The sequence below is a fragment of the Bactrocera dorsalis genome, chromosome 2 (genome assembly GCF_023373825.1).
Source record: "Bactrocera dorsalis isolate Fly_Bdor chromosome 2, ASM2337382v1, whole genome shotgun sequence".
In the NCBI taxonomy this organism is placed as follows: Eukaryota; Metazoa; Arthropoda; class Insecta; order Diptera; family Tephritidae; genus Bactrocera; species Bactrocera dorsalis.
This window is the reverse complement of record NC_064304.1, coordinates 29,625,265-29,639,706: the sequence shown is the minus strand read 5'-3', so window position 1 is coordinate 29,639,706 and position 14,442 is coordinate 29,625,265. Positions and strand designations below refer to the sequence as shown.

The following is a 14,442-nucleotide window of genomic DNA, read 5'->3' as shown; positions in this document are numbered from 1 at the left end:
TAAGGGCTGATAATATTTGAGCTAATCAGATTTGGTTGTTGTATCTTTAGTGGTTTAGGAAATATGTATGTATGTAAATTCAACTACTAGACTTATTAAACTTATGGCACCTCCCATGCCCACATTTTTCAAATTTTTTGCCCACAGGTGCTCCTTGCTACTGCGATCCTCTGTCCTAAATTAGAGTTTTACATATATCTTAATTTAGTGCTTAGTTATAGTACTTTATACGTTTTCGGTAAAAACCGAAAGGACTTCCAGCTGCCCTGCCTGCTATGCATTCCGAAGAAATTGAAATACAGTTTTATTAAAAATAAGTTACGAGTCCATGATGAACGCTGCAGGCAAATTATTCTATACTTTTTGATTCAGTAGATTCATCTAAATCATTTAAATGTTGTTTGGTTCCACCGGATCGGTTCAACAATCCATGCAAACTGTTAAAGTTTCACTTCAAATTACTGTTGACCCAATCATATCAAGAATAGTGGTCATTTAGATATTGTGTTTTGAATCTGCTCTAGCAGACTAAGCTGCTGCAAAGTGGGTTCGTTAGGATGTTCCTCAAAAGACATAATCCCCATGCTCATATATCCGATATTGTGTTCAAATACTAATTGCCATAACATTTAGGAATTCATTAAGTGAATATATACTCGTATTGGCGGTTTTATTTATTTTTCTGTAGTTTATTAAAAAAAAGTTCTATAAATCTAAAGTAATACGCCTACCAACGTTAAGTTCTGGCCTTCCTTCGAATATATGCAGATTATCCTAGTATAGTTTTTGCTTTCTGTTACTATACACATACATTTGGTATAAAGATATTATTCATATTATATGTGTATATGTATATATATTTTAAATTTCAGGTAACAAATTCTTTGCATGTATGAAAAGTGATACAAAGTAATACCATAAGCTGTCTGTCGCGATTGTTTTTAAATTAGCATGCAGAAAAACTATTTCTGTGGTATACATATGTACATATTATATACTTGTACAGTAGAACTCCAATTATCCGAACTCCGACTATCCGAATCGCCGATTATCCGAATCACAAAAAATTGTCCAAAAAAAGTCTGAGTGCGCTATTATTCTGAATGCTGAAGATGAAGAATTGGTTTTGACAAATCATAGCAAAATAAATTTAAAGGACTTTTTACATGGTAGCGGAAGCTTGAAGTTTGGTTACGCCAGTGACGTTAAGACGTGCGTGGAATAAACTGAAAGGCCTACCGTCTGAGAAGAACAAAAAAAAAAGAATCTGAAGAAAATGAGAAACAAGAATATGGAGAGGATGATGATGATGAAGATGCGTTGTCACTAGAGGAAATAAGAAAAATGATTGTAAAAATTCCTGGTTGTACAGAAGTAAGTGCTGAAGATGTAGGAGAGTGGATGGCTTGTGACACGTCTGACCCTGGTTTTCAAATTCTCAATGACGATGAAATTGTTGTAAGTGTGAGAGAAGATGTTGAAGTGGAAGTGGAAGAAAAACTTTCTGCTGATGTTGAAGTAGACGCTGGACCATCAGCTAGTGAAGCATTTGCCGGCCTCGAGACTGCTTTGAAGTGGATGGAGCGTCAGCCCGAGTGTGACCACTTGCAACTGCTCACCGTCAAGCGAATGCGGTACCTGGCTGCCCGAAAACTATTGAATACCGAAAAACAGCTTACATTGACGGAGATGTTTAAAAAACAATGATTTTTATTTCTAAACTTGTACATAAGTACATTTTATTCATATTTAAAGCATGTGAAAACATGTTTCTTCCATTTAATTCAATAAAAAAAATAGTGCAATATCAAAACGTAGCTCTTATTCTCTCCAATGGGTATTTAAAAATAAAAATCCGATTATCCGAATATTTGATTATCCGAATGGGTCCCGGTCCCCATTAATTCGGATAATTGGAGTTCTACTGTATATTAATTCATGCATTATACGAGTATGGATGTACCTAGCATCAATTGATTTGGCTTGTCAGTTGTTTGAATATCAAATGACGTGTAGACGCCAATCGCCACACATGCGTGCGATATATAAATTTATTGACTGAAATATATGTACTATATATGCACATATGCACATATCTACATACCATACAAACATGTGATATGAATATAGAAAACTGGGTAAAATATATTGGTGCATAACCGGTTCAAGTGGCTGTTATTAGAACAAAACGCACGCAAACATTTCAAATTATTAGATTTCAAGGCAATAATTAGATATATATAGCTTTGTATGTAAATAAAAAATATATGCCTATTATAGATGTGTAGATGGTACCTCAATAATGGAATTAAAGGAATACTGTTAGATTGGTACTAAACCTCTAAAAAGTCTGGGAAAAATTTAAACGTAATTCGGGTTCCAACAACACAATTAGCCTAGTTAATTGCGGCTCTATATTGCTGGCTTACACAAGCAAAGAACCTGTCATAATTTATTTGAATATAAATTACTCTTAGAACTATACCAAATATAATTAAAAACAAGTGGTTTTACACTAAGTTATCCGATAACATATACTACATAAAACAGTAAATAAATAGTTTAATTGCCCACTTGTCAGAAACATGTGCCAAAACTAGTATGGAAAATCTCTAGTTGAAAATCTTATCATAGAGATGTACACGCAACAGTAATAAATTAGAATCAAATAGATTTATAACTAATACCATATAAGCTGAATCTGTTTACTTCTGTTTAATATTTATTACCGTTATATTTAACACTTGTTTTCCTGTTTGTATTGAGAACAATTGTTCTTGAAAAAGCGCAAGATCATATGGTCATTTGTACTGTGGAAAGTTGTTGTCAACTTTGTTTTTAAATCAAATTTAATTCTTAATCTTAATCACACGTTTCAATACACTGATAATGACGATAATCGTGTTATCGAACATTAATAAACTCTGATTTCACCGGCTGTATATCAATCGGTCTGATTCCATATCAGACTGGGTCTGCGAATTTCTTTGATTTAAACTTTTATATGCGGATTATAGCGTTGGCGGTCCGTTATACTCTAAAAACTGATTCTCAGTCGATGAATTTAGTGGTCAAAGTAGAATATTTCTAAGTAGCAACAGCAAATACAGACAAAAAACGAGCAATTAGGTGACTAAGTAGTTGTGAGGCATACTAAGCGACACTCAATGTAGATTAGATTACGTTAGGTTTTACTGCCCACCTGTGAAGCTATTGAAGCATATACCTACTGGTTCTTAGTCGTCAACGCTTATGTGAACTTTACTTCACCTAGTCTCTTGATCTACGAACGCATCTCCTAGATATAGTTTTAGATTTAAGAGTAGAAGATATTCCAGTGTAACTTTCAGAAATACTGCCCTGCACTTTCTGCCTGTAACATCCTTACTAATACCTATCCGGCTCGTAGGCAACAACAGTGCTGCAGCGCTTTCGAGGTATACAATGTAAAGTTATGTGTATAATATGGTATTATGGCACATATTCGATAAACGTTTCTTCTAGGGTTTTGTCCTCTCGTCTTCTTTCTGCTAGGTCACCTATAATAGTAAGTGATTTTACAGAGTTGACTTTGTGATCCTCATCTATAAATCGTAAATGTAGTTAGATTAAATTCATGAATGAAAATACTAATTTATAGTCAATTTCTCGACTGCGATGTTAGAGGCTGTTTCTTGCTAATTTTGGGTTACTAAAACCTCATCCTCTGCTTTCACTGGCAGGTACTGAATCGAACACCTTCCAAGCTGGAAGATTCGCTACCATCCGGACAACATTACCCAGCCAGCACAGCCACTGTCTCTTGATTCGCTGAACTATGTCAATGTCGTCGTATATCACGTACAGCACTTCGCTTTATCGTTAGCGGTACTCGCCATTGCCAATAAACAAAGGACCATAAATCTTCCGCAACACCCTCTTTTGAAATACTCCTAAGGCCGACTCATCGGTTCATGTCTATTCCATGTTCCATGTAAGGTCTGAGTATGTTTTCAGAGCCACCTTTGCTAGTACCATATAGGCTAAATTATCAATCATACACAGAAATTGAGGAAAGCTTTTCGGAATGAAATGCCATTTATATAGCCTTACGATGGTCATACGTCTTTTTTATGATACTATTGCCTCCTGGATTGGTCTAATAATTGCAGTTCCCTTCGAATTGAGCCCTTCCTTACTTGGTAAACAGAACTTGATATTAAACTAAAAGTTGCAGTATTGATATGAAAAACAGGTGTATCCCATCTATTATTCAATGATATATGCACACTGAGGTATATACAAGTACATATGTACATGTAAATATTTGATGAATTGTGCAATGAATTTGTCCGGTGAAATTAGAAACAACACAATGTTAGCAAACTATTCTTTACATCCATAATATTCGCAACTCGCATTTCACATTGCTATTGCAAATCAATAATAACGAGGCGCAGCCCTCAGAGATTTTAAGTTCACACATATTGACTTTAGTAGAAACACATGAACATACAGCCATATTGTATAGAGAACTGTGTTGTTAGGCGCTCAAGCGGGCATAACAGCCGCCCGTTTAGCGTCACACTTAATCCAAAGCCAAACACACAGTTTTCGCACAAAAATATGCAAACGCTTTGTAGTATATATACATATGTATATACAGGGTAGGCCATTTAAAGTTGACCCATTTGTTTCTAAAAAAAAAGAACAAAAGAAAACAATGTTTTTTGTTCATTTCAAAAATAATTTATTTTGGTCCAAGGGGATTTCTTTCAGCTAATATTTAAAAATTAGATCGCGTAAATGGGCACCTTTAGCTTTGACAGCTAAATGCACTCTTTTTTTGACATTTTCCATGACTTTGGCCAATGTTTCGGATGATATGGCGGCTGTTTCACGTCGAATGTTGGCTTTCAGTTGAGCTAAGGTCTTTGGCTTATTAGCGTATACCTTGGTTTTCAAATAACCCCACAAATAAAAGTCTGGTGGCGTCAAAACTGGTGATCTCGGTGGCCAGTCAACATCACCATTTTTTCGATATCAATCGCCCGGGGAAAAATGGTCGCAATAAATTGATTGTTGGTCGAGCTGTATGGCATGTAGCCCCGTCCTGTTGAAACCAGAAGTTATCCATGTCATTTTCGCGAATAATGGGTATCACAAAATCCGTTATCATGGCTCGATAACGCTCACCATTGACTGTTGTCGTGGCTCCATCATCGTCTTCGAAAAAATACGGTCCGATGATCATATTCGCGCAAACACCGCACCAAACTGTTACTTTTTGGTCGTAAACAGGCTGTTCTTCAATTAATTGAGGATTTTCGGTGGCATAAAATCGGCAATTTTGCTTGTTTACGCCTCCATTCAACGAGAAATGTGCCTCGTCTGACATGATGAGTTTTCGCCAAAAGTCAAGTTCGTTTTCAGCCATTTCGATGGCCCATTTGCCAAAATTAAGGCGTCGCGGATAATCAGCTGGGTTTAGTTTTTGTGCCATTTGAATTTTATATGGAAACATCTTCAAATCTTTATGAATTATGCGTCGGAGAGTGGTGCGAGAGATGTCTAATTCCTGAGAGCGGCGATAACTCGATGTCGATGGAGTCTCCTCAATACTGGCTCGTACAGCTTCGATATTTTCATCAGAACCTCTTGTGCGTTGTCTGGATGCATGACTGGCATTACTGAAATTACCGGTGTTCACAAATTTTGCGTATAAAGACTCAATTGTGTTCTTAACTGGAGCACTTTTCACTTTATTTTTTTTTGCGAAACGCACGTTGAGTTAACACAATTGAAAAGTTATTTTGAATATAAAGCTGAACAATTTCAGCGCGTTCTTTTGGAGTGTACTGTTCCATGGTATAAATTGTCTTCGAATGACGCTTCTAACGCGGTGTGACATTAGCCGATTTGTCAGCGTTGTTAAAAGTTACAGCGTTGCCAGATGGGTCAACTTTAAATGGCCTACCCTGTATATGTATACATATGTATATATATATATGCATATATGATATGTGCTGGCCATTGCACTTACACGCGTTTCTACTTATGATGTAATGCATTTCCAAGCCCATTGTTATACAGCCGTCAACTTGAACTTGGGCTAATGGCTGCCTTCGCATAACAGTGACCCACGGCAAAGGCGCAATGGCGTTAATTTGACGCTGTTTGGTTAAGACAAATGCTTGTTTTACTAATTGGCTTTAGATCATTTGTAAAACATTGCATACAAAAGCACAATCCAATATAACGTTCATATTGTTCGTGAATAAATCGATACTTTTCTCACGCGCACTAGTAAATATGCGACTTTTATTTCAATCAGTATAGTCAACCGAGATTTATACCATATATTATACATACATATGTACATATTTTAAAGCGATACTTCTATGTGCTGGCAAAAATACTTAATAGTTTTGCCCATCTAACGGTTGTTTGGAACACACCGCTCTCAGCGTGTCCCAGTATTTGGCCTCTAAAGAGATCGCCGTGTTGCAACAGCTGTATTATTCGCCCGACATATCACCCTGTGACTTTTTTTGTTTCCTAAAACAGAATCGGTGGTCAAAGGAACCCATTTTGAGTTGATTACAGACATCAAGGCGGCCGTAACGAGGGTACTCGCAGACATCCCAATCGAAGCGGCCCAGAAATGTTACGAAGGGGATGGCAGAGTTGTAGAATAATTTTCAAATATACGGTTTTTATGGAATCAGTATCATTACTTAATTGTCATACCTCGTGCATATGTACATATTTCAGTTCAGTTAACTCTCAAGCAAATTAGTTGAGGTAGTCCGGCTTTGAAGACTTATAAACTTCAATTAATGCTATTATGGAATTAGTTTAGTGTGAAACCGTGTTAATTCATTGATCATATTCGCTAAGCTTTCAAGGGGCAATGCGTTTTTAATAGAACAAGTTCAAGTGAATTTAATATACACTTTACTAAAACACTTTGTTTACTGAGTTCATTGCATTCACTGTGAAGATAACCAACCATTAGTATTAAAGAAATTCCCACCACATTACGTGTCTATATGTATGAATAACAAGTATCCATACTACGAGTATTTGTATATACTAATCGAAAGTATATACGAACTGTACTGATTAGTTTGGGAGGGGAAAGTAAGTAGTTTCATTCATTGCTATAGACTAATTAAAATTTATTTATTTGTGAATTTTATATACATAAATGCAATAGAGCTAGCAGCAGTGTTACCCATGTAGAGTGCGTAGATTTTAGTTATACAGCCAATTAGCCAAAATACGCTGAAACATTAACGGTTAAAGTATTTTATGAGATTTAGGGAGGGAAGAGATTTTTCGTTATGTTATTATAATACAAGTGGGATTAAAATTAATAAGAAAATGTAATTAAATATACTTGTATGTTTGATACGCTTGAATACACATTAAGTGCTTTGTTAATATTGTTATAAATAAATTGAATTTTATTATTTAATATGCAATTTTTATCTTATAATTTAGCGCTAAGTCTATGAAGCCATTATATGACATAATTTTCACTTATATACGCATATATGTATGTGTGATATGTATACATATACATTACATTTAGGTATAAGTAATCGGAGCGGTTTTGATTTCTTGTCATTTGATTAGAAACAAAAAGTTAAAGTTAAGTTCAGGTAATGCTCCTATAATTTGTAAAGAGAGGTACGTAATATTAAATAGAAAAATTATGCATAAGAATTCTTATAATTATATTCAATATTAGGCGGTTTGTGAGCAGATTGCGGTAACTTTTTTCTGTAACATTTTTGCTCACTTAATTCAATTAAGATATTCTGCATTTTATCCTAGTGACCTTACCAACAATCAATAGGGAGAAGTTAATACTAGTATCACTCCATTTTAGTACCTAAACAAGTTAACATTCTCGTTTGGGAATCTAGTATGAAGGTCAATAGCCAATACGAAAGTTATCAAGTCAAGAATTTTTATATTGAATAAATTGGCGTAAAGGGATGGTTTTAGCCACCTTTTGCGTCAAACCAGACTATCTTTGAGAAAACATGTTTTCAAATATTGATCCATATTATAAAAAGTACAATAAAAACTCAGTCCGAAAAAAAAAAATGGAAACAGTTCTTCAGTTTTTGAGATATCAATGTGAGAATTTGCACACGTCCTTTTCACGTCATTAAGCTGATCAATTGGCGGATATTGAACCACTTTAGCATACAGCTGTCATACAAACTGAACGATTGGAATGAAGTCTTTGTTTGGAAAACTTTTTCATTTGACAAGATATTTTCATAAAATTTGGCATGTATTATTGTCTTAGGCAATAAAGCAATCTTCGAAGAAATTTTTCAGATCGTATACCTATAGATAACTGTATGGTAGCTGCTGTACTAACTGAGCGATTGGAATCAAGTTCTTGTAAGAAATATCTTGTGTGTTAATAGATATTAGAGCTTCCTTGCAACCGAATTTATTTTGTTATATTTCCTTACTTGCAATTCTAACAAACAATTCAAAACGACATTTAAGATAAAGGCAAGCAGCGAGAGTATATAAATTTCATAGTTTACATAGGTACATACAAAAAGCAGAGAAACCTAAATATTAATACCAATGCAGTTCTTTATTTTGCAATTTCCTTATTATATATATTTTGTCTTTATTACTTCTTTGTTCAGCGTAATGAAACATAAATCTGTATATTTTAAAAGACTTGGACAATGCAATTAGGAAGCATTAAGAGACAATCAAATGGCTGTCTGAGACAATTCAAAATTATATACAAATATTATACATACATGGTTTTAAAAATTAATAATTTACATAGTGCACAGTTACGTATTATAATATACTTGTATATGTACGTTAGAGTAAGTCAAACAATATCAATTATTTTCGTTTTGTACTCTGAATAATAGGTTCTTAGACCACTCTAAGAAAGTTTCTCCAAGTATGAGCTCTCAACTGTAACAGGAAGGTCCTCACGCTCACTTTGCTGAAGTTTTGGAACAATAAGAATAGGTACAGCATCCACAGCGCTGCTAGCTGGCTTTTATGCCCAAATCTCCTACCAAAACGTGTTTATTGGAAACTTTGTAAAAAACTCACCTGCCTTTGGAATTTTTGGAATTCATGCCGCAAAACTGCGACTTCTCCATTAATTACAAAATATATTAAACACTTTCACAAATAAAGCACGAACAAGAGCTGCCTTCTTTGCCTGCGCAGAGGACTCACGCTCCCTCACGCCTCTTTTAATATGATTTGTGAAAGAACAATATCTGAATAAACATTTTTACTATAAACACTCACGGTATCAACATTTAGCAAGAAAAACTTCATTTCCATAAATATTTTATGCTAAAACCATAATTTTTATAATTTTTCACCATTGCGTAGGAAATTTGTATTTGACAATTGAAATGGCGGCGGATACTGAACATTGTATAGTGTTGCCAATACGTTGATATGTCTACAGTGTCCGATAGATGTGATTGTGCGCCACTACTGTAACTATTTGTAACATATTGGTAACTCTATTTTTAACATTACGTTGTCCAAATTCCGCGGCCATTTCAAACGCTGTGCATTTGCTTAGCTTTCTTGCGTGACAAGTCAGTGGTAAATGTGATCCTTGCTCCGAAAACTTAAAAGTGAAGTATTAAGTATGAAAAAATTCGTGGAATTTATTGAACGTAATAAGATATATTTTTTTTTATAAAACTGTTAAAAAATAACGGAGATATGGGCTGTCTTCGGAGGTGCCAAAAAAAAGTGGTCCAACTGCTGACATGATTCCGGCCGAATGAGTAGCTGAAACAAACAAATTCAAAAAGTTTATTAAACTTAAAGATATTTCCTATACATACAATGACCTACGATAATAATTAATTAATTCATAATTTCTCGTTGAGTTATGATATCAGCAATTTTGGAAAATGACGTTTCGAGAAAAACGCGTTTAGGGGGTATTCTACTCTAGAAATCAAATTTTGGGCAGTTTTTTTGAATTTATTTAAAAAAAAAAAAAAACAAAAATAGTTTTACTATCCATTTTTATGCCGTTTTTATTGATATCTTAAGAATGCAGAAAAAAAAATTTATAAAAAAATATTAAAAATTAAAATAATTAGAGGGGGTGAGACAGGTGTAAAAAAAATGGCGTATCGTGGTGACATTGATCCTGACTCTCCTGGTGGTCTGAAAAAAAAATCAAAAGAAATCCTTATTCAGTAAGGATACTGTTATAGTCCCTACCTCAGGGAACACGAAAAAAATGGCGACTGCCTGAAAATAAAAATAATTTTTTACTTTTTTTTTTGAAATTCCTGATTTTTTTTTAATTTTAAAAACAAAGGATTAAGGATTATATAAAGAATTTCAAGTAAACCGGTTGTGTAGAACTTGAGATAATGCCGGTACCGTGTGGAAAAAAGTAGTTTCGAGAAAAACGCGTTTAAAAAAGTGAGTCTACCTACCTACCGGGTTAGGTACTGCGTCACTAAAGTAACTATAGCTCTTAAAATAATTTTAATTTTTAAAAATCCTTTGTAGGATATGTGCTTAAGGGTCTAAACTTTAAATATATGAAAATAATCCCGGTCGCTCTTCAGAACGCTGCCATCCAAAAACTATTCAAGATATGACCTTGCCGATTTCAGAGGATATTTTTGGAAATATAAACTATCTAAAAAGCAAATATTTTTTTTTTGAAAGTGTCACACTGGATAGCCCCTTAAATTTAGATTGACGGGTTTTATTATATATAAAAAATAAATAAACAATTTTTATGTTAGAGGCATTTCATAAATAGTATGCTCAATTGATAATTCAATAATGGAAAATATCATAAGTATAGTATAGTATTTTTCTGCTGTTTTTAAGCGGATTAACTATAATCAATGAAGTTATGGGAATAATATTTTGCACAGATAATCGAAATCGGATCATACCTTTCCAAGCCCGGAGATATATACATACATTTGTGTTTCTCAGTTCCTTTGGGTGACTTTTTACTGAAAAAATGGTGTGAAGTGATATTATTCGAAATTATTATTGAATTTTGGAGTGAATATTTCTCTAATATTAATATGCACTTGCTTCAAAAAGGGTAAACTGGGTCAATAGCTACCCAAGGCATCATATACTTAACAAATACATCTCTGGCTTTACAGTTGACTTTATATTGCTTACTGTGGTCAATATGTGGGTTATTTAACTAACTGAGCATAATGTACATAGTTTAGCCTAAAAGAACTTCTCACCCATATAATAATATTATCGGCGACTTACTATATATCTCAATAGAAGATATCTAAACTAATTTTAGCGATAAAATTTTATTTTACTATGGGTTTTGGGGAATATCTTTCGAATGAATTAGTATCAGCTATATCGACGTAACACAAATTGGTAGTTAGTAGATGAAATTTTTTCTATAAGACTCATATTTTTGCCGGTAATGGAGATAAACAAAAGGTCACCAGGTTATGACAGCACTAATGCGTATACAGTTAAAGCGCTACCTGAAAAAGTAAAGGAAATGTGCTGAGGTTTTTTGAATTCTCAAACCCGAAAAACCTGAATAATTCTTATCGATCAATTAGTTAACTTGAAAATATTCGAAAGAATATTTTTACGCAGGCTTTTGCCGGTGTTGGAAGACAAACAGCTTATTCTGAATCATCAGCTTGGCTTCAGTAAATTTCATGGTACAATTGAACAATGTATTAGGGTAGAACGTTTTATAACTGATGCAATGGAGAATAATAAATGCTGTTCTCCTGTGTTGCTTGATGTCCGCCAAGTATTTGACAAAGCCTGGCATTTAAGTCTGTTATTCAAATTAGAGAAGAAACCACCAATAGCTATTATTTGTTGCTGAAGTCTTACTTATACAATCGGAAGTTCTACCGTAGATGCCGTGATGCTCAGTCGGATTTGAGACCTGTTCGTCCTAGCGTACTTCAAGGCGGTGTACTCACTTCTCTGCTCTACATTCTTTATACAGCAGACCATCCAGTGATCAACTCTGACTCCACAATGACGGCAACCTATGCTGATGATACTGCACTGCTAGCATCAAGTGGCAACCCTAATACTGTTTCCAAAAAACTGCAGATGCAACTGAAACGAAAAGTTCGTAAAAGTGGTACATACCCTCAAAAACAAAAATTGCCCTTAATTGGCTTTATATGGTCAGTTGTTACCAACTAACACATGCGCAAAATATGGGGGGATTACAATTGATATGAGATGCACTTGGAAAGATTACATAATAACCAGAACTCAGCTAAGATTAAAGTTGGCACATCTATACTGCCTCCTAAGGTCAAGAACCCGCTTCAGTTTGAAAAATAAGCTGTTAATTTATAAGGTAATACTTAGGCCGATTTGGACGTATGGCATCAAATCTGGAGCAAAACATCGCGTGCAAATTTGAAAAGTAATCCAAGCTTTTCGAAATAAAGTTGTGAACACTATCGTGGTGAGAAAAGATGTCCTCCACCTCTTTCGTTTGGAGAATCATGAAAATATATGTATTTGCGATTCCATTGCTAGACAATAGTTTACAACAAAGAAGATTGAAAAGATATCACTCGCTAAATCTCCCCTTTCAATTCATTTAATATATACTATTTTATTTTATTTATTTATATTATTTTATTTATTTATGAGTTAGTTGCCACACTCATTTTCATGAAATTTGGTTTTTGTTTTTTTAAATTAAACAGATTCAAAACATATTGAAACTTACAATAAAAAATAAAAACTCAAATAGTAATAAAACCAAAACCAAACTCTGTAAAATATGAAACTACAGAAAAATTATTCACAGTTTCGAAAATTTTTGTGTTCAGCAAAAATGTTTTGAAATTTTTAAACATCACAACTTTAAATCCTAAAATCATTTAGTATTATTTATTTTATGTGAATTTGTATCGTTTTAGACACAAAACATTTACCGCAATTTGCAACTAAAGTGAAGTACAACAATAACAGCAGAACATATACGCGATTTTGAGCTAAAACGCGAAATAACGAAAAATTGCCGTTACTTTCGAAAATAACTGCTTTTTTGAAGCGCCACAGCAGACGTCCACGAACAACCCACACACACACACACGAACCTACCGAGAATGCAAACAACAAATCAAAACACTTGTGATACCGCCGAAACTAGCATAGCAACAACAAAAACAGAAAACGAATTTGATACAACAGCAACAACAACAATCAACACTACTACCAACACAAAAAACGAAGCTTTTGCAAACTATAATGTTGTTGTAGACAATCTTTATGCACAACACAACAACCTTAACGAATTAGCTGTAAACACGACAACAACAAATACACTGAAAACTATAGCAGCCACACCGATGGACCAGCGACCGCAACTGGATGAGGACAATGAGAACTGTGTGATTGATATAGCCACCATGCAAATCGCTGACGATAGCAATAATACTGCCACGATGCCAGCCCTAAGTGGCGACAGCAACAACAAATGCAGCTATAAAAATGAGCATAGTGAGTCTGGAGGTGAACGGATGGCGGGTGATGCGAAAGGCGAAATCGATACAGCAACAGATGCGGAAATGGAAAGTGATGGCGATGGTGAAGGTGACGGAGAGGGCGAGGAAGGAGGTGTACAAATCGAGGCTGAGCCGCGTAGCGATAATGAGGAGGAGGAAGTGGCAAACCAATATTTGAATGAAATTGAGATTAGCAAAGTCGATGAAGAGCAAATCATTACCGAGCTGGTGGATGCCAGTGGCCAAGGAAGCTGCACGGAAGCGTAAGCATAATAATATTTGTTTAGAATTGATATTTTTTATACTTTCATTTTTGTTTTTTTTTTTTATTCTAAATAGTAGTAAGCAAAGCAACGGTATGCGTGTCGCTTTCGGTATAATCTTAAGACTAATGTTGCCACTTGCTAACAGCGTAATGCGCAGCTTCAAGGGTATACGCGATGTGCGGTTTCAACGTGTACTAAGATCAATTACTTCCAGCCGTCAGGTGCTCACCAATCTAATGGCATTCGCTGCCAATTCCATATCGCTGAACTTGTCGTCGGTGCACGGTGCGTATACGTAACTTTTTCGCAATAAATGTGATTAATTTACTTTTTAGTTGTTGTAATTAGTTTTTAGTAACATTTTATAAAAATGTTTAATATATTTTATATTTGTTTGATTGGCATTTTATAATCGGATGGCAGATTTTAGCTATAAATCCAATCGGTTCTTAAAAAATTGTAAGTGATCTATGAGAAATCGGCATTAATTCATTAACCAATACAGACTAAGCTATTTTTTGCTAGATCTGTAGCTGTAGTAAAAAATAAAATATTTAATAGAAAGGAAACTAGAAATGAGATCACTTCTGAATAATATCTCATAATCATTTAGATAATTATGGTGTTGAAATTTATTTTATTTTTCATTTTTA

At 34.4% G+C, this 14,442-nt stretch overlaps 1 protein-coding gene across 6 annotated transcripts in view; it reads left to right on the top strand.

Moving 5' to 3' along the window:
- The window catches only part of LOC105229233 (uncharacterized), a 32,978-nt gene that overhangs the window by 12,558 nt on the left and 5,978 nt on the right, over positions 1 to 14,442 (top strand). For 3 of the 6 annotated variants that reach the window (XM_019992324.3, XM_029552649.2, XM_019992323.3), the window contains exons 3-5: positions 12,936 to 13,786; positions 13,863 to 14,074; positions 14,213 to 14,248. In XM_019992324.3, the coding sequence (XP_019847883.2) occupies positions 13,125 to 13,786; positions 13,863 to 14,074; positions 14,213 to 14,248 (910 nt within the window). In that variant the 5' untranslated portion in view covers positions 12,936 to 13,124. The remainder of the gene's footprint in view (positions 1 to 12,935; positions 13,787 to 13,862; positions 14,075 to 14,212; positions 14,249 to 14,442) is intronic. The other 3 variants (XM_011213438.4, XM_029552651.2, XM_011213440.4) reach the window with 3 other exon arrangements.